This window comes from Carassius gibelio, chromosome A22, assembly GCF_023724105.1.
Source record: "Carassius gibelio isolate Cgi1373 ecotype wild population from Czech Republic chromosome A22, carGib1.2-hapl.c, whole genome shotgun sequence".
NCBI classification, from domain to species: Eukaryota; Metazoa; Chordata; class Actinopteri; order Cypriniformes; family Cyprinidae; genus Carassius; species Carassius gibelio.
Genome location: NC_068392.1, coordinates 16,833,132 through 16,856,979, shown reverse-complemented (window position 1 = coordinate 16,856,979; position 23,848 = coordinate 16,833,132). Strand labels below are relative to the sequence as shown.

The following is a 23,848-nucleotide window of genomic DNA, read 5'->3' as shown; positions in this document are numbered from 1 at the left end:
AGCCAGTGGTAGATGGTATAAGCTAATGCTGATTGTTTAATGCTAATGTTAACGTAGAACATTGCGTAAATAATGTATCCTGACGCATGACATTTTGCTTTGCGTGGATAGAAGCGCCTGTGTTCATATACTTGTATAGTCTATGTTTTTAGACCTTTTAATGCTAATGTTCAATATAGCGTTACTTTTGACAATGTTAAATGTTCACTTGCGTACTTTCATGGGGTTATGAATCGTGTTCTGACACAGTATGAAATAAAGATTGTGATTTCTAGAAGCATCTGTGTTCACATACTTTTAGTGAGTATGTTTCTGGACTTGTTTATGCTAATGCCAGCAGTAGCATGACTTGCGGTATCAAGGAGCTTTGCTGTCGTATTACGTGTGCAGCAGGCGCAATGATATTACGCAGCGCCTGAAAATAGTCCCCAGGATCTCTGCTATTTCTGCAACTACACAAACTAGCTGGGGACTATTTTTAAGTGCTGCATAATATCACTGCGCCTGCTGCACCAGTGGTATGGTTCAAGTTCCTTGATTATTACGCTGGAATGAGAGTATAGTTCCTACCCATATCAGCCTAGAAAATAACAACTTTTAATTTCCTGTTGTCTATTGGTCATTTTTGAGTGAGATGCTAACGGTCTAATCAGATTCAATGATCTATGCTAAGCTAAGCTAAGCAAAAAGTGCTACTGCCAGAGCCAGAGATCGACTGAATGGATCCAAAAATGGTAAAACTGTTTAACTCTAAGGGAGTTGGAAAATTTGCCTATTTTTTTTTTTTTTTTAAAGTGTAGTGTTCCTTTAAGACATACTTGCACAAGGTTATGAATCATGTTCGACACTTAAAAAAAAAAAAGAAGCATTTGCCTCTAAGGAAGGTTCTCAGAACTTCATTACATTTATGTTATGAACAAACGTTGTTTGAGTACCGTTAATAAAACATTTGTTCAAAGTTATTCGGTCTCTTATAATGTTCTCAAAACGTTAGAACAAAAACGTTCAAAGAACATTCAGAAATAGCATTTTTATAACTTTTATAACATTCTTAAAATATTTTTTGGTAGCTAAAGGTTGCAGGCATGCTACAAATGTGCACTTAAGTTATTAATTACGTTCTGGCACATTTTGAAAACAGAAGTGCATAAAATCTAATTTATGTACAGTAGCTAGAAGCAAAGTACTTTGAGTATCTTTCTGGATCAGTTCACACTAATGTCCGCTTGCGCACAATGATGCTAAGAATGCATACTTATGCTGTGTTATGAATGAAAATTAAATCTCTATGAATAGGCTTAACATTTGTAAAAATAAAATGTTCGAAATGTTTAAAAAAAAAGAGCAAAAAATGAACAATGCATCCTTGATGTTTACTAATAAACAGAGCTTTTAAATGACCCATTAAATGAGCCTGGGAGGAAATTCATCTGAGACATGAGAGGAAATGATGACTCGGATCTTAACGGGATTCTGTATTGCTGTAGCTTGTTTTACAATTAGTCTTCTGAGCTCATCGATTAAAGTCCACTATCTAGCAAGAGACGAGACGTGCAGATCCTTTGTGGGTGTTTTTACCCCAGAGGGGCCGTCCTGATTGCTGCCCAGATGTCCATTACTTTAACTGAGAGTAAGAAACAGCAGACTGCCAACTTGAGAGAAAACGAGATAAGACAGGGAGAGGTAAAGTGCAGGGAAGAGATGCTATTCCTGGTCAAAACATTCTAAGTGCTGAAGCAATCCTGTCTTCCTGTTGGTGCATTAATGTCTCTTCTTTTTTATAAAAATGTAATGAGATCCTGCTCCTGCTCTATCCTAAATAATTTTAAAGAAAAGGTGTTTGGAAACTTTGTGTTCCCTGTTGCTTCACGAACAGTAAGACCATGAATTCAAATAACAGTCCATAGGTTGACTTGGACCTACTATGCTATGACTTTCAGTCATGCACAAAGCCGCCACATTGAGGTTTGGTACATTCCAGTGTCATTTAAGATGACAAAAGGGGTATTTTTATATGTGCCATCGTAGCTTTCACAGGGACTATAGTCTGAGGTTGTGGAGACACTGAGCTTAGCGACAAAGCCTTGCATTTGTTTAGAAAAGGTTTCTGGTTTCCATCCTTTTCATGCTTTTAGGTATTTTTGGAGTCATAATGTTGTTGTTTATGGGTTTTATTTTGCACAGGTTGCTTGTTCAAAGGATATGAGAGAAATAGACTTGGCTGCATTTTAATTGTGGTTCATTCTTCAACATTTATGTGATTAAGCGGCATGATCAAATGGAAAATCTAAAATAAATGAGCAAATTTTAATAACAAATCAGTTCGAAAGTAGGCAGTAGCATTAGAAATATGCTGTATGCTTTGCATGAGACATTTTTTTCTTTTTTTGCAAATTGTGCCTCTTAATTAAATTACAAATTAATCCACTCAAGACTTTCATATTTTGTGCAATTATAGGACTTTTTCTGATTAATTGTCAAAGCTTGTGGAGTTCTGCTTCTAATAATTATAATGCCCAATATAATGGATGCTTTTAATCAAGGAAAATAAAACAAGACACAAACCTTCTCGTGTCTTTTATGACCATTTGCAGTAACTTGCCTGCCATCAATGAATATTACAGCCACAGTTTAACTCGAATAACAAAATAACACACTCACAGACACACAGACAAATACTGAGATTTATTCATGTACATCCATTACAACTTTGCATTCAGTATAGCTAAAACAGTGTTTAAAAAGCTATTTTCAATACATTGACACTGTAGTAGATACACAACTTAGACTGCATATATCCGTATCAGAGTGAATGTAATGGTATACAGCTAAATATTGATTATTTTACTTATGAATAGATTTTATTGTTATATTATTGTTATTATTATTTATTTATTAATGGTTGCAGGACACTATAATTCATTTATGTAAATGAAGTTAGCAAAAACAAATTATACTGCGATATATTATGAACAAAAATTCTTCATACAGTGCACAACCAGTAAAATTGAGTTCTTGTCATATTTCATTACCATTTTCGAAATAAACTGTGAAATAAAATTTAAAAAAAAAAAGCTAATAAACTGTGATAATGTGTGAAATGTTGGAGGTTCCTGAATACATTTTGGTTTGACTGTATATAAATGATGTATATATAAACTGGAACACCGAAGATTCAAGAAACGGAACATAATACTTCTGCCGTTTCAGCAGAGAACCAACAGATGGCTAAATTATCTTGACTTATTGTCCTATTGAATTGCAGCAGACACAGGAAGCCCAGCATTACATTATCCCTTGTAAGCCTGAATTAGCACATTGGCTGTGGAAAGCTTGAGGATCCGTAAAATCATGGGGAGAAAAAAATCAATAGGTGCTGTAGGGGCTAACGAGGCAGATGCATGTTACGCAGAAGAGTTTGAATGCTATCTGGACGGTTTAGCCTAAGGTACATGGGATGGGGGCCAGACTGTGTTCTAGCACACGATGGACCCCCTGGAGACAGAGACTGAGTGCTCACTCAATAGACGAAACATGGACTGACACGCTCTCGCCATGAGCGGCTGAGCTCAGCGCTAGTCACTTGCGTCAACATCCCAAAGGCTTCGCCGTCAGGTGTGGTTTTATTTTTACCAGCGTTGGAATGTAACACCGCAAATTGGGATTTTATACCAAGTAACGTGTAAATTAACAAGGGCTAACGCCACGTGAACCTCTTAACAAGCCGCGCGTGTGGTCTAGCGCTACTCCACACTTCTGTGAGGACCAAATTTACCTGCTTCTTCTGCACTGATAATTGCTGACAAAACCAACAGTGGATCCAGTCGACGGGCCTTGCCCAACCCTCGGATGGTTAGCCAAATGACACCGAGTGTATAGCGTTCTGCGCTACCCATTCTTTGGTACAGACAAAGGGAGACATTTACTAATGAGACTGAGAGCAGGCCATCCAGTCCATCAGACGCCTCCATCGCACACGCATTGACTGAACAGAGCTGTAAATCACAATTAGAGTGACATGACTTAACAAGGCTGTCTGCCGTCCCCGCTTCTTCGCCTGTCATAGCATAAAACCCCAGAATTACAATTCTATAATTAGATCATTTGTCCCTTCACCTAATTGGCACGGTGGGTTGTTATGCCGCTTCTCATTTAGGACTAATATTCTGTTGTTAAACGAATAAGATAAAGATGTGTAAATGTCAGAAGTGCATTTATTAAATCACAACGGGATCCAGGATATTAGTATATGGATATTGCAACCTAGGTGTACCATTTGTCATCAGAAGGAGTAATGAGATTCGTCTGCGACGATAAATTCATTTGCGACGAGAGTTTTTAATCAGACGTTATCTGTTTGGAATATGTTTATTTATATCTCTCCGAAAGCAATCTTTCTGAAAACCAGGAGTGCGAGATTTGATGGTGCACAAGTGCACGAGAAAAAGGCTTTTCGGAGAATCAGATTGCCTGGTTTGGAGAATCAGATTGCCTGGTTTTGATGGAATACAGCTGGTTTTTTTTGCCTACTTTGTAATGCAAATAAATCAAAAGGCCATCTTCATTTCATGAATGCACACACACGCACATTGTACATGCAACCTCAAGTAAAACATGCTTGTTGTATCACATTTATGCATTGATTTGTTAGAAAGATCTTTATTTAAAAGTGTGAAATTTAATGTCAGTACACTGAATAACAGCAAAACATGATTTTCTGATAGAAATATGACTGCCTGACTGCAGTTGGGCTTTGAAACAGTTGGCCCCATCTATAGTTATCTATAGATGCCCTATTTGATCCGCTCCAGATACGTTGATGCGTCCGCCATCTTGGAATGGTCAACTTGACGTTATTCCCCATAATAATCAATGCAATTTCAAACATATACAACTTGCTATTGCAGAGGCACACAGTCAACACGCTCGAAGGTTCAGACCATTCCAAAAATGGCAAATGGCGTACATATCACGACCCATAGAAACAGTCGCTAATAAGGTATCTACGTATATATATAAATATGTGTGTGTGTGTGATTGGCCCCGCCCCAAACTCACCACATTGGTTGAGTCAATTCTGCTGTAACAGCCAAAAGAATTACTGTTTTCAAACCGAAACATTCACTGACTGCAGTTGGTCGGTGAAACAGATGGCCCCGCCTCCAAACTCACCCAATTGGTTGACTCAATGCTGCTGTTGTCGGACTAATCAGACAGTGCAAACAAACAGAGAAATGTTTTGTGAGCAACACATCCACTGTTTACACTTTGGGAGAATCAACCTATAAATGTCTTGCTCTATATTTTTCTGAAACAAAACGAGTTTTAACATTGACACTCGCTTTTATGATGTACACCTATATGGCGCGAAGCTGCAAATTAAAGGACAGTGCTTGAATAGAGATTACAGGGCAGATGGTTGGTAAAAATAGTAGTAATTTACTTCTTATATCATAAAGTTTGGTAATATAAGGAGATTAGGTTATATTAGTCATCAAAATGGCTATGATATAGACTAAAAATATCTAGTAAGGAAATTGGTTTTCAAGAAGAGGGCCGATTGTAACCTTTAATATCTGTGACATTTTATCAGTCGGGGTAATTCTCACCTTCACGTGACTGAATATCATTCAGCCTGGCTTATCTCTGAACAAAATTGAGAAATAAATAGCGGCAGCCAACATATACACTGAATGGATCATTAGCGGCGTAAGTTTTGCAACTTATTTTTCATTTCTCATTTGGTTTTAATAGTTCTTGGGTCTCTCATGACATGGTTTGACTGATGGGGCAGGAGGTCAGCACTCTTACAGAGTGTTAGGGCATGGTGAGCGAGCAACTTTGTTCCCCATGGATCTCATTAAAACCTTGAGGAGAAGTGGTGTGAGTCTGACCACTGAAGAGCGCTGCCTGGTTGAAGTTAAAGTGATCAGGCCTTTTAAGAATTGTTGGGAACCTCAAATATTAGAGAGGAAGTTATGAATTTCTTGTATTCTTTTTCACCCCTGTGGTGAGGCTTAGATATAGCAAAGTCAAAGGCTCTAGTGTTTTTGAACTGCTTTATACAATGACATACTTTATGTGAAGTTAGTTCCCGATACAGTATTTCTATAACCAATGGGATCAGGCTTTTTACAGATAGGGGCTTGACTCTATGAATGAGGAAATAAAATGAGAATCGATTGTCAAGGTAGGGTTTGGGATAAAGTTAAACCCAGGGGTGTAGGAACAAGCTCATATATTGAGTATTAACTAGGTGAAGTAGAATTGCCATGATTTGCTTTTTTGTCAGCACAACCATTTGACAAAATATAAGCTACGCTTGGTCGTTTTTTGTGCTTACAACTACAGTTTTATGGTTTGCATGGTAGCCAAGTAATTATAGAAGAACATTACACCAAACTACTGCTTTTCTAATAATAAATAAATAAATACAATTTAATTAATCACAATTTTCACAATAGTAGGAGTGAAAAAACATGTTAATCATAGAAACAGAATGCAAGACATTAAATATTTGAATGGCATTTTTTATCTCAACCAAAATTGTAATCATTTACCAACTCTCATATCATTCCAAACGCATATGGATTTATTCCTTATGAAGAACACAAAAGAAGGTATTTTGATTAATGTTGATAACCAAACCGTTTTGGTGATCGTTCACTTATATTCATATATATATTGAACCATTCCTTTAATGCATACAGTATTTTTAATTAATAGAGCATTGACCCACCCAGGAATGATCGTCCAAAGGATCTTGATCACGCAATAGGTTCTTCTTGGCGACATCACAAAGTGCCCTATTAGGTACTTTGCATAATTAAATGTGTGTTTATAGGTGGAAACCGAGTAGTTGTGTATATCAAAAGTAAGATATGTTTTCACAAGGGGGAAATGCGTCGAGTCCTGTCGCCTGTACTCTAATTCGAGCAGGCTGTCTGGATCCCTCAGGGCTCCAGCTGTCCAGCATAGAACAGCTGAGGAGCCTCCCAAAGATCAGAGGCACACGCCCGAACCGCTCTGCTTGTGCAGCTGACAAAAGACCAAACCCCGACCCTCCGCCCTGCCCCACTCAGTTTGCTTTGTGCAACAGTCCTGGAATCCACCCCTGTGTGAAGGGTGGGTGGCACGTCGTGTTGTTTTAGCACCATGCTCTACTGGGCTCAGGCGTCAAGTCCCTTAACCTAGCATGTCTGAGACACATATCTGTCATTGGAAGGGCTGATGAACACAGGCCTCTAGTGGCTCGGATATCACAAGCCACCTCTTGAAAAAAAAGAGAAGCCAGCATTGTGACGGCGACTGAAGGCGTCAGTCGCAAGTTAATTCACATGGAAGATCTACTGCAGCGCTGGTATATTATGTATTTGGGTCAGTTTGTGTCAGGAAGGCTGGGGTTGGCTCATCAAGAGCGAAGTTTTCCATAATCTCTGTGTTTGACAAAAAACAAGATAGAATTTCTGTCAAGTTTTCATTTGGATTTTCAGACTGGGATAAAGTGCGGAATCATTTGACCGTTTCTCTTTTGCGAACTCTTCCAAAGTCGTTATCACAAGCACATGCAGTACAGCTCTGGTCAAGAGGAAGCACTTACAGATTTCCAACTAATAGCTGCCCCTCGTGATCACAGGAAGCAAATGTGAATTGGAAAATCCAATAACTCTGCAGCCAGGTCCTTTATGTTGTTCCTCCTGTCCTTTTCCCCCCAATCTCCATTGTATTTACACCGCCATCCGATGGTATGCGAGTAATCCTTTGCCACTTCAGAACTGGGGTCAGAGATAGAAAATGAGAAAACAAGCCAGGGTAATTTTCCTCTGCCAATATTCTCGGCCGGTGACCTTCACCTGGACTGAAGTGGAGGGAGCCAGGCAAGTGGCGGCCGAGGAACTGAGCGGTGAGAAATGAAAACTAAGAAGAGCGAAGTGGAAATGGAGTTTCCTGCCGCTGGAAGGTTAAATATCTCTGCTGCCTTTTGCGGAGCATCTAATTAAATCAAAATGGGGCAGTTTCAGGTTATTGCCTGTACTCATTAAGAGTCTGAAACCACTGAACAAACTTAATTCGGCACCGCCACTCAGCTGGAGCCTTTCGCACAAAATGAGAAAAAATGATGAGTAGAACTGCATTGGGTTTAAGCATTAGGGAAACCGCTGACATCTTCATATGCTAGTCACAGCGGTTGGATTAGCGGTCATGTGTTAGACTTTAACTACTTCTATTATGCACAAAATTACAATTTTACTTCTGGGTTTAAGTGCTCCACTTGCAATAAGAGAGTATGCTGGCCTTAACAATTACACAACCAGACAATCTCCAATCGTCCCTAGAGTTTCTTTTCTGCTTTAAAACAAGAAGTGAAGACATCGTAAAAATTCAGACACTGACCGAAGTTGTAATATATAGGCTGTTCTTATAGATGTATGCTTTAGATGCTCTTAATCCGCCATCTGAATGATTGCCAACCCTGTAATTCCAGCACCTGGTTACCGAGTGGTAATTTAGGTGGCGGTACTAGCCATGAAGTCTTATGAACCATTTCCAGTAGCGATCCTGACACAATCTAAGGATAATAAACATGTGATTAGCATAAGCTTTTGGGTGTAAATCTTTAGACCCCCCCCCCCCCCCCCAAACGCTTCATCTGCTACACACAAAATATATTTTGAAGAATGTTGGTAACCATTTACCAGACAGTAGCCATTGTCTTACACAATATACGTAATATAAGCAACGATAATAAATCTGTCATTAGCATTAGCATTTAAGCTAAACAGGTAGCTCTAGCTAAAGGTTTAGAGTTTGTGGTTTGTATCAAGTTCAGTTTAATGCAATCCATGATTAGAATATGTTTGTCCAGGAAATTGTCCTCAAATGCAGTAAGAGACTGTAAAGGAAGGAGAGGTCATTTTGGCAGACGATCAATAGTATCAGATCCACATTAGTAAACCGTCCTTGTAAAACTACACATGGATTAAATTAGAATGATATGGCATTGTCTTTGTGAACTTTTGTTTGTGTCCTAGAGCTGGGGTACTTGTTGGCCATGGCTTTCCAATGCTGAGATTCAAATGTTTGGCGTCCATCATTTGAATATTACCTGGCGTTCTACTTCTCTTTGTCCTTTTGCAGACAGCAGTTTAGAGTCTGTGTGAACCAATGGCTCCTTTTCACTGATCTGGAGTCAGGAGTGTGTTTGCTCCTCCTCTTCAACCACATGTGCTTGTGAGGACACTGATTCCAGATCAGCACTCTAAGGACAACTTAACATGGCTGTGATTTCATGAGTCATGTCACCTTTCGCACAGATTTTCTTACTATTAGCAAGTTTTTGATCTTTTTCTTGCTCTAGTTTCGTGAATGTTTAGATGCCAAAGAACATTTAAGTATGTAATTAGCAGCTGCAATTTAAACTGTCATTATAAGGGGGAACATTTATTTATTTATTCATTCTTTCATCTATTTAATAAAAATAAAAAAAATGTAATTATTTAATAATAATAATAAGACTAAAAATAGTAGTGATTAATAATAATAATAATATATTATGAATCATAATAAATTAATACATATTTTTTTAATGTGTAAAAACTATTTAATAATGCTAATATTAATGCTACTGCTGCTACTACTACTACTAATAATAATAAATTACTTTTTTTTAATAAATATGAAATACCGAGTGTGCAGCACAGAGTAAAATTAAATGACTGGATTTTTATAAATGTATTTAATCAATTTTCTTTTAGATTTTTTAAAAATTTATGAGTATATTAAAAATAAACAAAAAATATACTTTAAGAATATTTTGATAATAATTATACTATAATTATACTAATTATTACACACACACCGTACATTTATTTGTTGGTTTATTTAATGGTTTTAAAAACAGCTCAATGTTTTAAAATGTCACAACAGCAGTATTTTCACATTTTCAACTATTCTTTTAATAATTATCTCAAATGAATGTGAAAATTCTGTTTTTGTCTGTTTGTGTTCATATTCACAGAGTCACATCTCACTTTTGACATTTCTATGTGTGCTGCTGAACATGTGCCGCTTGCAAATGTGCAGCACTGAGCTGCAGTCAGCCTCCTGCAGGACTCCTCCTCCAGTCCCAGTCTCTCTCCCGAGCTGTTTTCAGACCCGTCAAATAAATCTCCGATGGCCAGAGCCCCTCCAAGGTCAACGCCTGTGTTTAACTGTCAGTCATCCATTCAGAGCTGCTTTTACAAAGCAATGTTACCCAGCGCTGCACAGTCAGCTCTCTGACATATACACACAACACTTGGGAGTAAAGAATATCGCAGCAACAAAAATAGTCAACTCAAAATCTAAATCTCCCCAGAACAGTAATTATACTAATACTCCACAAGTCTTTGACAGTATAATCACTCTCGGCATCCTGATAGTGTTATCTTTTGGGACGTATCCATTGACCTTTAAGTCATTGTAGTGGCACGAGCTGTCAGCGAGGAAATTGATTCCGAGGAGATAGCAATCAGAAAATCCACCCCTCACCAGAAATGAATCCTTAACTCCGCAGCTCTCGCGGTTCGCCGCCACTCACCGCGCAATTATCGTAACAAAACGTAATAATGTGCGATTGTGATGCAACGGTCACAAAAGAAACTGGGCTAAATTGAGTCAGACTGCTTTGTACTTAAGCACGCGCACTTCAGAGTGGAGAACTCGGCTTCTTTCGAGAGCTCTTCAACGCCCCTGCTATCCCACATAGCATAATTATAGTGATCATGAGCGCGGGATGAGTGATGGAAGGAGAGGGAGGGCGAGACGTGAGGATGGATGGAGTGGGTGGAGGGAGGGAAGGCGAAACTGCATGATCTTGTTTTGTCTTTGTGTTCTGGCAAGGCCCTGTCAAAGCTGAGACATGCTACCCTACACTCGTGCTGTTTAAATAGTGTGCGTGTCGGTGTGGGGAACACACTGTGCACGATATACGCCGAAAAACACATTTCAACTATATGATGCATTTTCAGTAACTTGTTTTCAGGCAAATCGGTTTCGCTTACTTTGGAAATCAGTTGCATTTGTATTTAGTTTTATTGTCTATATATAACAATATCTGCAAGTGCTTTCATGCCTCAAAAACTGGATACAGTAACATTACATTCAGTTTTGCATTGGGTTCATGTGAGGATTCTTTTGCGAATTCGAATGCTTTTTCGTCAGCAGAGAAAATATTATTTACCCAAGGCCTGCTGGCTCATTGTTGTCCTGCATAAGAGATTAGACCCAGTGTTTTTAACCAGCCGCTTTACATATCGTCAAAGCAATTCACCCAACAATAACACCAGCTCAGCCCTTGTGTGATGTTAATAGAGCTTCCAGTCCAAGGACAGCCCAGCGTTTATAGAGACGGAAGCTTGTCTGTTTGATTTGGAGGGGTGATGGTGAAATGGGCGAAGAGCCTGTTGGGACAGGCCCCGAATCCATCATCCGTGGGTCACTGAGAAAGAGAAAGGGAATTGGGAATGGATGGGGATTTAAAAAAATGGTTTTAAAACCATCCTACAGGTATTAGAAATCAGTTCCATAATTCATGTTCACTGAGACGAAGTGTCATGGGCTGTAATAGAAATTCTATTGTGTGTATTGATGGACGTCCAAGAAAGTCCTTCAAAATCTGAGATTAATCCTATAATCCACAGCCTTAGATGGTGTGTATGAGCTCAGTGAATGGTTTATCTCAAATCAGGTCACGATGCAACATTCCAGAGGAGCATTTTATTGCTAAGACTACTTTTTTTAGCCTTTTTTTATAGTTCATGAGATAAATAATGTGGTTTGCAGTTAAAGTCACATTAGCGAAATTTCAGATACATGTTACTGGTATAAAAAGCTCATTGTCTATTTTCAGTAGTGCATGAAGTCAGAAGCAAACCAAGCAGCTTTCTATTGGTCAACACTGCGAATTTGCATGACCAATTTGACTCCGTTGCGAAATCTGTGTGGGAAAATCTTTCATCCTCACTTAAAATATTCCTGTAGCATGTATTCCTGTTGAAATAATGGTAAATGTGACCAAACACACAAGTTTTAGATGTTTCTCCAAAAATTCCTTAGGCTAAAAGCCCGTTCACCAAGCACGATAACTATAATGATAACGATAAAGATATAGTTCTAAAAATCGTTCTCAATATTAAAGAATAGCAGAGTCCACACTACAACTATAACGATAAAGAGAGAAATGGTATCGTTAGAATCATTTTATTTTTTTCGAGCTGATGAACGATATAAACATTGACATCCAATCAGAATCCACCCTGCTATAACAAGCTCGAGGATTTAAAGCGCAGACGTACGTGCGCTCAGAATAAACAGACGATATCGTTCACTGGCGTGGACGCTAATAATATTATCTTTATAGTTATCTTTATAGTTATCGTTCTTGGTGTGAACGGGGCTTTACTTTAACCAAAATAAAAATAAAATGTCAACTGTTGACATACAACATGAGTCTTTAGCTATAATATCAACACAGATTGCTGTTTGATCATTTGGTGTTTGAATTGGAAATGTTTGAGTGCTTCTTGAGATTTCTTACTTTTACTCTCAGACTTTGGTATCTCAACAAATCCGAGCATAATTTGACACTTTCTTTGATATGGAAACAAAAAATTTTTCAGTATATACCTACATTTTGCAATTCTGCATTGTTTTTATTATTAAGGACATAAATGACAAGTGTTTATTACCATTATTCAAAAATGAATGGAGAAATTGATGAGAAATGTTCTTGTTGAGATCTCAGATGTTTGGTCGCAAACCTTTGGTATCTTAACAAATCTGTTTGTGCACTTTGAGACTTTGCTAAATGCTGTGTTTTTAATAACTAATAAATGCATCCATATGCAAAAGAGATTAGCCAAATACAACAGAGTTTATTTACAAATGTAAGTTTAAAAGTACCGTAACAAAAATTGTTTTTGGCGTCAGAAACCTTGACTAAAAGTTGTTTTTTTATCAGGAAAGAAAAATACAATAAACGGCAAGATATGGTCTCTTTAAATAACAAAGCAACCAATACGAAAACATTACTCATTTTATATGCAAATAGTTCAGACATCACAACAGAGCTTACTTACATAGAAAAGAATGGACTACAATCCCGTGAACCATTGTGAATGACATCATCAAATTAAAAACAAAACTAACAAAATATGCATATACCGTTTATTTAAATATTTAGGTGTTTTGAGTTCACCTAAATGAAAAAGTTCACCTCGCTTGTGTCCTTTGCGGTGCGTCATGAAAGTGGGCAAAGCTCAGCGCTCCTTTAGCATAATTTGCTTGCTGCGACTCTCTGATTGCTGGCATTTTCTGTACAGGATCATGGGTTATGTAGTTTTTAACCAAAGAGTCCCATTAAACATTATTATTTAAAAGATAAGGTGAAATAATGTGAATTGATGGCTTTAACAGAAGCACATAACATCGATTAAGATCCTCGGGGCTCACAGTAGGTCTGTCTTTAAAGGTTTATAAGTTGATGTTAACAATACAATTCCCTATGGAGAAAATTGATGGCATTTTACTTCCAGAACTGAACTGTTGCACAACTGTTGAATTCTTTTCTTGTTTTTTTTGCTGCAAAAAACCTTGAGTAGGAGTGGAATATTTGTATTTTTCATCAGGAGAGAAGAATTCAATAAGCAAAATGCCACTTTAAAATATAAATATTGACAGGCAGAACTGCACAATGAAGAATTAAATAATGACCAAGAGTTCATCAAGGCCCTAGTGATCATCAAGGCCTGCCTGGGGCACCCCTACCACTCTTGCTTTGGTGGTTTCCTGTTACAGCCCTTGTATTTATGGAATGCGCCATTATGAATGTAGAAGGGGTGAAGTGGGGAGGGCTGCGGGACAAGCACGCAGTGAACTGATACATTAGTGTGTGCGGCCTTGACTGGCAGGGTGTGTATTTGAGCTGCGTGTCAAACACGAAAGAAGAGAGAGAGAGAGAGCGAAAGAGAGAAAAAGACCAATGCAAATAGCAGCGCTCTGCTGTGACCTCGAACGTCTCCCTGCATACAGATGCTTTGAATGAATCCTGAGTTTGTGTTCATATTCAGACCCTCCCAGCGTGAGTGCAGGTGCTCCTTAATGTCAGTGCCTGAGCGTGTATCGATCTCAAGCTGTGCTCTGAAATGCACATTTGGGATACTAACTCACAACATGTGGTCAATGTCCCATGTTACATTTAAGTAAGGACACATGAGGCAATCTGTTTCTGATGTTTTGACATGCTTACTGTACCATGATAATATTTGCCTTAGATGGTAATACCATGGTTTTTTCATGGTACTCTTAGATAATCAATAACTGTATTTGCATGAACTAGAATATTCCGATGTTAATCAGAATGTGTGAATATTCTGATCACGCAAACATAATGTAAATGCATTAACTTGATCACTATAACCAGATTATGCCAATATTCTGGTCTATCTGAATAACACTCGCATGTTATTGTTGTAATCAGAATTTTAGGTTTTTGCGAACGCCTTATTCAGAAAATCCGAACTAAACGAGTCCAAACAAAGATAAATCAGGGTGATATTAAATATACTTAGTAAAAAATCTAATAAAACTTGAGACAATGGAGAAATGGATATTTGAAGCAGGAGATTCAATAGTTTTATTAATGTTTTAAGGTGTGATAGCATTAGCAAAATTTTGCCAACAGTTTTGCAGGCAGAAAAGGTACATTGTAGTTTTGTCATGTACAGTATAAAGCACCGTTCAAGTCACTTTCTAACCAAGGATTTTTTTGTGTATAAACGTTAAATTTTACACACATTATCATTAGACCATGCTGGGAAAATGTTTTTAAAAGCTTTTTGATATCTCAAACCATTTTCGTGTAACTTGTCGTCAAAGTTGTTGGCATGATGCCAAACTGGATCTGAGGGCGTATTTCTGCAACTCTTTGGCATAACGATACCAAAATGAACGTGCATTATAGTCATTCAACACCGATTTTACCAGATCAATTTTGTGGCAGCACCAGATATTGGTGAGTGATGAGCAATTATGTCACATTACAAGCAATTTGTATTTAAGGGTTTCCAACAGCCTATAAATGTCTTGAATTATAATATTTTCAATTTGACTGCTGCTCGCTGCCATGCCATTCAAATTATTCAAATTTCCAGCAGCTGTGAAGTGAGTAATTCTTTTTTTTGGAATAAAGGCTTACCCAGAAAACAGAACTCATTTGAGAACTCTGTGCATGTAAACACGGTAACTGTGGTGCTTTATTGTAATGTCTTGATAATCCATATTTTCACACACTACAGGTCGGCGAAGCATCATTTAGCACTGCCAATTAGTCTTCATTAGATGCAGAACTGTATTAAACATAAAGAAATTGTGATTTGCATTAATTAGATGGGAGATTATGTTCAAACATAGACCTTGCTACTGGTTCTTAGATATACAGGTGTAAGTAACCTCACAGTAGCAAATGTTCCTGGATAAACATGGACCTTGGTGGTCTAGAAACAACATTGCAGGTTTGATTTAGGGTTAGAGGTTTAGATCTGTGGTTTAGTGGCTGTGAATGGACTCATAAAAAAATCAGTTAGACCGGGTTTAATGATTTTATGTAATTGATTATTGGCTGGGAACCTTAACATTCAGGATTGATTTATATATATATATATATATATATATATATATATATATATATATATATATATATATATATATATATATATATATATATATATATATATCTTTACCTTTCTCGGTTTAATAAAACGTTTGGATTTGTTAAAACGTTTTTTTTTTCTTCACTTACTCGAATTGCCTTCTGTTTTGCCGTAGTATGATATATTTAGCCAAGTGCATGGCTCATTTAGACCTAGACATAGTTCTAAACCTCTTGACTGAGGTTTTTTAGGCTTGGTGGGAACAAAGAGCCTTTGAAACCTGACATCTGTAGCAGCAGCGATTTTATTATCGTGATCTGGCATGGAAAAACGTACAATGTACATATTTATTGATGAAGTGATGGCAATTTCCATCTGGCAGTTTGTAATTTGGTTACATTTGGACGAATAAATCAAAGGTAGAGCTGTACACTTAATCAAATCCCAATATGGATTATAGTTTCTTTAAGCACAATAAAAAAAAAAAAAAGTTCACAGGTGTGAACCAGAACCAGTGGGCACCATCATCTCGCTCTCTCTCGTCCCTCTCGCTGTCTCTTTTTGTAATTGGTTAGTGGATCGCCTTGAGGGACGAGCAAAAAAAATGAGACCGGCACAAGTAGCGATCGCTTTTCACTAATGATATGCATATGCCACCACCCCCCGTGGACATGGCTATCCAAAGTCACACTCCCAAACTCCTACACAGCCAGCAGACGGCCTCACCATTGCCTCTTCGCTTCGCTTTTTGGATTTCTGGCCTAGTTTTTACAGACTGATGCACTGCCCCTTTGAAATCTTGGCCTAATTCTGATGTTATCTGAAAACACACACCCACACCTGTAATTGAGCGGCCGTGTCAAACGAAGCTTTAATTAACCTGTCGGCAGATTTCAGAAACCACAATGTGGGTGAATCTGGGTGGTGTTAATGCAGAGCAGTTATGGTGCATTTGATTCTAGGATTCATCAGCTGCTCAAGAGAATTCGTCATTAGCATGCTGTGATGCCACAGTTTTAGCACCTGTGACGTTTGATGTAGCAGTTTCTCTGAGAGCCGAGCGCTTATTTCATTCAGCCTGAAGCTTCAGCAACACTTGCCAATCAAGTTTTGGATGATAACACATGCAGCCTTATTGTGGGTACATTTAGAAGCTGAACGGAAGTTTATAAGTGTTAAGTAGACTTGATTCCCATCCCTCGGGAGATGGAGGTTACATACATAATAATTTGCAAATGTTTTCTTTTATTTTTCAAGATCAACTCTTTACTCAAACTTTTCTATTCTAACTACGAGAACTGCTCTGATTTCTTGTAGACTCTTAAAATCTAGTCGTGCCATGCTTTGAGTTTTATGCATTTATACCATTTTAGAGGAGTTTTAATTTAACCCGTGTTTTTAAGTTTTTGTAATTTTAGTACTTAAACAAAAAAATAAATAAATGCATTAGAAATAATGCCTAATGGTAATGAATGTAAGTTCACACTGACAAAAAAAGAGAAGGCACATCAAATTACTATGAATAAAAAAAAAATATATATATAATTATTATTTATAGTGATTCTGTGCTTTTCTCATTTTATTAGTTTTTTGTTTCAACTATTTCTATATAGCTGTGATTTAAAGTTTATTTGGTTTAGTAGTTTTAGTAGTAATATATAATATCTTATTTTTCAGAATGGTTTTGAACTAACCTTCAACTTTGTCATAAAAAGGTAAAACTATGTAATATTTTACTTTTTGAAATTTACACACAGTCATAAGGGTCTATAATATCATTCATTGATTGATTCAGTGATTGATTGATTCATTCATTCATGTTTATTTGTTTGTTCCAAAATGTAGGGTTTTCACAAATCACTAACTAAATCTAAAATCCTCTCTCTCATTGCTACAGTATGTGTGGGTATATATAACAAAACTGCTTCATATTTGCTATCTTAGATATTTTCAACTTCTCTTTATACCACACCGACTAAAAAAAGCCATCAGATGGTCTCAGAGGAGCCTGTCCCGCTCCCCACGGGTGAACAAAAACTGCAATTTCCTTTATCGAAAAGAGAAAAAAAATTGCCCAACTCAGCACCACCTCTCAATCCACTTCTGGGCCGTCACCAAAAACCGCAGAGCATGCAGCGAGAGTGATTTCAGCAAGCACTTCCACTCTTCCTCTCCTGCTTTGTACGATTGGCTAAATTGGTGCTACTGGCTTTGGTGGCGCTGTAACAGAAGCCCTCATTGTCACCCTTCAGCTGCTGAGCCATTGTTGGATCCGCGTGTCATGGTTGTCCTCACTTAACTGAACACTTTGCACGTAACAGCAGACGGCGTGGCTATTACATATCACCTTATTTACCACTGTAAAGACATGCGGACTCCCCTCAAGGCAAACAAAAACCACCACATGTTTAAGTCTAGGCAGGGGTCGTTTCCCAACCCTCTCCCATGTGTCCCAGTCTCTCACTGTTCAGTCCCAATGAAGGCAAAGCGCCCGAGGATATAGTTGGCGTTTCTGGAGCATTTTAAACGTGTTATTTATTTTGTTCCAGTGTTAAATATTGACGGATGTTTTGTGCGTTGTCGTTCCAGAGTGGTGAGTGGAAGGAGAGAGTCCTGCCTTCCCCCCTCCCTGCCCATTCCATCATCCGTAGAGCATCTTTCATGCGTCTCCCTGGGCCCCAATCCCACGTCAGGATGAACTGTGAGCAGGATTTTGGAGATGGAGGCATGAACATCACTCTAACTCTCCGGCTGCTCATGCACGGCAAGGTAAACCCACACATTTACACCAGAAACATTTAGTGCTTTCAGTGCAATGCGACCCTGAGAGTAGCAGCCCGATGCTTCAATTTCAAAATGATTCTGTGCTCTGAACAGAATCCTCTTATGAAAATTTAGTCAAACTGAAGGACAGTGTTATTTTGTTAGCAATGTAGATGGGTGTCACAACCAATTCATACAGAGATGTTTTAATCTAATCTCTGACTTAATCTTTACAACTATAATTTGTCAGCAATATTTTTTTTTAATAATTTGAAATACAGTAAAAAGTAGTATAATCACTTACGCCTGTTTCACTCATGCATTTGACTGCTAGGTTTTTATAATAAGTTGCTGAAACAAACTGCAACACATTTAAACACCACATTAGCCTACTTTTCTTGTTAAGATATCACAAACATTTAAAATTAAAACTCACCACAGACAGAAACAGTCGACTCTCGTGCCTTTTGCATTTAAATCTTTGTTACACGCAATCCAACGGGTCTTAAATAACTTTGTTTTTCCGCCTCTATAAAAGTGCATATATAATGTTGCCTTGTTTCTCTAAAGTTGCTCTTTTTCTTGTTTTAAATCTAGCCAAAACCCATGTATTGCGTGTGAAACACAATAGGCTTTAAATAGTATACATTTATTGTGAAATGACTTTCCGTGTCAATATATGTTCATTTTTACCACAAACAATGCGCTGTCACTTTAATTCAGCGCATTCAGCACAGCAAAAATAGACTCAGTACGTAAACGCACTGCTCCTGGAACGGACTGACGGATCGCAACCGTGTGCAGTGTGAACGCTGGAATTCGTTAACATGGGTGCGTAAAAAAATACGCAACGCAGATGGAGTATGTGTGAAACAGGCGTTATGCTTAACATAAAAATATCTTAATATAAAAATATTTTAATAAGTACAGCAGGTCAAAATAAGTATGTTGAATGATGATCGGACATTATTTAATAATTTATTACATTTCATTTCCACTATAGTTATTAGATAAAAATGTACACTTGCATTTAATATGCTTTCTATGCATATACATTACATTGCCAAGATGTGATGTCTCTTCTGTATGGTGTAGAATATGTAAATATTGCTGTTTAATACAAAATGTTTAGATATCACATATTAAATATCACTCTTGTGTTCATTTAGTAAAAAAAAAAGAAAAAAAAAGAATGAGAATCATGTGACAAATATTTCCAACTACTGTAGATTCTTTAATGTATCGATGTCTTCTAAATGTTTTAAATCTGCTTGAATTCTCTGAAGTTCTTAGTAAACAAATGGTTGTAGATTCCATTGCCATGATATTACAGTGTCAACATGTTCGTTTAACTGTCAGTGACAGATTTCCTCCCACATGCCTAGAACTCTTTGATATCCCTCATTTGCATATCAATAAAAAGGAATGAGTCATTAAAAACAGTCATGAAAAACCAATGAAAACATAATGAACCGTTAATAAACTGCCACATTTATGATTTATGTGTCAATTTACATTAATTCTCCATCAGCCGATTGTGATTTGATCTTCCAATGAGGATAAACTCAGAGATCGTTCAAGACTTAAGTGATGCCTTTCGTTTTTTGGCTGCTCAAAACACACATCCTTGCTGAAAAAGTTTCTAGAAACTTTGGTATGTGGTGTCACAGGGTAATAAATGGTACAAGCCATCATCCTCCAGGCTTTTTTTTTGCACACTAGTCAAAGTTATAATACTTCATAAATCAAAAGCCACCCAAGCTGTTATCACCAGTAAACGAAGGTGGCGATTTAGTATATTCGTACATCGCAATAAGTATAGAATTTTTTTTTTTTTTTTTTTTTTTGAAGAACACACAAGCATGAAAGACCACCTCCAGACCTAACTGTCAGTTCATATGATCTAATTTGTACTTTTGTATAATCTGTTGGCACCCAGTCGTACAAAAATAAATAATTATATTGTACAAATTCATTAAATGAGCCACCAATTCACCAAAATTTACAATAGTTACAAATTGAGTGTGTTGAGCCACTTGAGAATCATTCCGAGAAAGTGCATTTCTTTTTCGCAAATCAAGAAAAATTTGATTTTTAGGCCCATTTATTTATTCATTATACTTTAAAGTCAACCTGAAATCAACACACATTTTTGGTTTTACTGTTAATAAACTGTTAATCTGTGCTTGTTACGCTAAAGAAGAAAAAGGGTTGGCTTTATAATATCTAATCAGAATGAAATGTTATTAATATTGTTCCAACATGCTTTCAATTGGTTTGCAACAACATACCCTACACTGAAGTTTTCAAAAATGGTTTTACAAAAGAAGAACCATTTTTGAACCATTCTGAGAACAGTTCTTAAAAGAACCACTTTTCTCTTAGTGTAAAGAACTCTGAAGAACATTTTTCCATGAATAGAATGGAAAGGTTCCATGGTTCCATGTCAATCAAGAACCTCTGTTTTTAAGATTGTAACTTTTGCAATCCAGTCAAATCCCGATAAATAAAACCAAGTTTTGTTCTGAAATACTGTACTTTTTGGTCACATAAATCAAATGGATTATAAAAACCATTTTGTGTTGACTTTAAACCCGAGATGGACATTTAAAAGGTACTGAATGCTTCCAGAACCTGTAAGGCCCTGATCTAATATGGTCCCACGTGATCCCTGAGTGTACAATCACTCCAAACCCAGCCTACCTCATCAAAACCAACAGACAGATGAGAGGGGCGTGAGCTCGGTAATCAGTAAGCTGACATTTGCTTTGTTTCTCTTTTCACAGGAGGTCGGCAGCATCATAGGCAAGGTGAGCGAATCTCTTTGTTCCTGTTGTCCCTGCTGTTGACTTAATAGATTTGGTAGATGTGTCTTGAGATTTGTGTCACTATTGGGTTTGCTTTTTCCTCTGTATTAGATTGTTCTCTCAAACTTTCACACAGATCTTTAGGTTCAAAACCCAGATTAGAAACCTAGTATGGATCACTATAAGACTTGATACGTCCTAGCAAATGGATTGTTAAATGCGACGAGACGTGCATCTTATGTTTTAATGATCTGGATATATTACAATGCTCAATTCTAAAGCTAGCTCTGTTTATCCCTAGAGCGAGTGCAATTGTCTAAACATGGCACCATCTCTTGGAGAGGCCTGATGTAGATGTCCCAATGATTAGTAAACAGTGTGTCAGCTACTGATGAGATGATTTGTGTGTGTGTGTCAACTCAACTCAACTCAAGGTCCTGGGGCGACAAAACATATACATGCACAGATACACGCAGTTGTTGGCATTTCCTTGGCTCCAAATAAATCTCTTGTGACACAAAGCTCTCTTCAGAACTGGCCTGCTAAAAGGTCTCTGGGCCTTTGGCAGAGTTTGGGCTCAGGACAAGAGCCAGATGGAAGGATACAGACCAGTCTGAGATCCGCAGGGGTCTCCGTTGCTACAAAGACGACTTCTCGAAGACACAGTTCACTCTTTTGTCTTGCATTAAAAGTAAATTAAGAATGTTGCAATGTCTTAAAAGTGAATCTTTAGAAGAAAATTAGATTAAAACTTTCAAACAAGAAGTCAAGATCAAGCTTAGCTGCACTTCTTGCTGAAAGGATCTCCTCGACCAATGAAAACAAAGACTAGCTGAAACAAGTAGTGCCGAAATACTCAACGCAAGTATGTGAATGCAGACGTTCATTGTTATGCAAACTTAGTTTCATATTTCATTTGGCTTAAATTTTCAAAAAACAAATCAAGAACAAGTTTAGCTGCACTTCCTGTTGCAGGGATCTCATTGACCAATAAAAACAAAGCATAGCTTCAACTAGCAGTGCTGAAAGATATTCAATGCAAGTATATGAACACAAGCTTCCCTTGCTACACAAACTCGATCTTCTATTTTGTTTTGTTTAAACTGTCCAAAAAAAAACAAAGAAAAAATCAAGAATAAGCATAGCAGCTCTTCCTGATCTCATCGACCAATAAAAACAAACCTTAGCTGCAACAAGTAGTGCCTGAAACACACTCCAAATATGTGAAACGTTCCACACAACACACATTTAATTTCATATTGTGTTCTTTTGGGAACACAGCAAATAAAAACAAAGTTTATGGCGTTATTTCCCTGTCAAATGTTGAGAGTGCATGATTGTTGCGCGAAAGTACATTAATATAATGCGCGAGCGCCAAGAGCAAAGAGAAAGAAATCGAAGAGAAGAGTACTTGGCCATGCGCGAACGCAAGGGACACAGTCTAAGCATATACACGCTTAATTTAAGCAAAGAGGAGAGATTTGCGATTGCACTGAACACATTTTAAGTGCAGACATACTCTCTGAGCGAGCCCAGTTCCCGTGCGCAAGCAGAAAGATTCGCACCCCGCACATTACATTCCACGCTCGAGGAGAGAGATCCGCACTTGGGCACATTATATTTTGCGTGCAATCAAAGAGATTCGCGCTCGCGCATTATACTCATGTACTTTCGGACTCCAATAATGCGCTCTCGACATTTGATGGGAAATAACGCCATAAAAGTTTGTGTAGCTTAATTTCTGTGTTTCATGCATTGCCACAAGGGGCGCTATAGCTAGTGTATATATTTTGTTCTACTATTTTTTTTTTTTTTTTTTTTTATTACAGATAGACTACAATCAGGACAAAGCAACAGTTTTTAGAAATTTGACTAAATAAGTTTGCTTCAGTTAGTTAAAAATTTTTAGCTAGCTAACTGAATCATGTTGATAACTCTTGTTGCTCCCTTGGGTACTGGAGTTATGTACAGTATGCTTTCAGTTCGTTGGCCAGGCATTCATTTCTGCAATTAAATACTTGTGTAGAGTAGGTTTCTGGCTGTACTTCCAAGTACTGGCAATGTTCCTAAATCAAAGTGAACATTGCCGTATCAAAAAGAAAAAGTTAAAAAGCTTGCATTTGTTTGATGCATCAATTTATGCCTAGCCTTAGACTTTTCATCTGGCTAATGAAATATGAATAATGAATATTATGTTCTCTCATAGAGGATTGAAATCATATGCTGCTGTCCCAAGGCGTTTTTAGGTGACAATTATGAAATGATGATCATGTTATGCTCAAACACGTTCCAGTGTAAGATTAGCTAAATTATGATTTTGACATCCTCTGTTGTCTTCTTTTTCATTCTCGTTTTTTTTTCTCTGAAGCATAGTAAATAAATGAAGGCCTATGGTGTATAACTCCCCACAGTGAAATCAATAAACCAAGGCTTGGTTTCCCAGACATAGATTAAACACAGTCCTAGACCAAATTTGTGCCATTACCGGTGGCTCTCCATCACAAATCTCCACTGGAGATACTCAAAGGGGAGGGCAGCCTAGAGTCGATTACTATTCATAATGTGCCTTCAGGAGAAAGGAATGATGGT

General features: G+C 37.6%; 1 protein-coding gene across 3 annotated transcripts in view; it reads left to right on the top strand.

Annotated features, from left to right (window-relative positions):
* The window catches only part of LOC127942407 (poly(rC)-binding protein 4), a 73,467-nt gene that overhangs the window by 25,296 nt on the left and 24,323 nt on the right, over window positions 1-23,848 (top strand). For all 3 annotated transcript variants that reach the window (XM_052538104.1, XM_052538103.1, XM_052538105.1), the window contains exons 3-4: window positions 18,279-18,458; window positions 21,239-21,262. In XM_052538104.1, coding sequence (XP_052394064.1) covers window positions 18,351-18,458; window positions 21,239-21,262 — 132 coding nt within the window. In that variant the 5' untranslated portion in view covers window positions 18,279-18,350. The remainder of the gene's footprint in view (window positions 1-18,278; window positions 18,459-21,238; window positions 21,263-23,848) is intronic.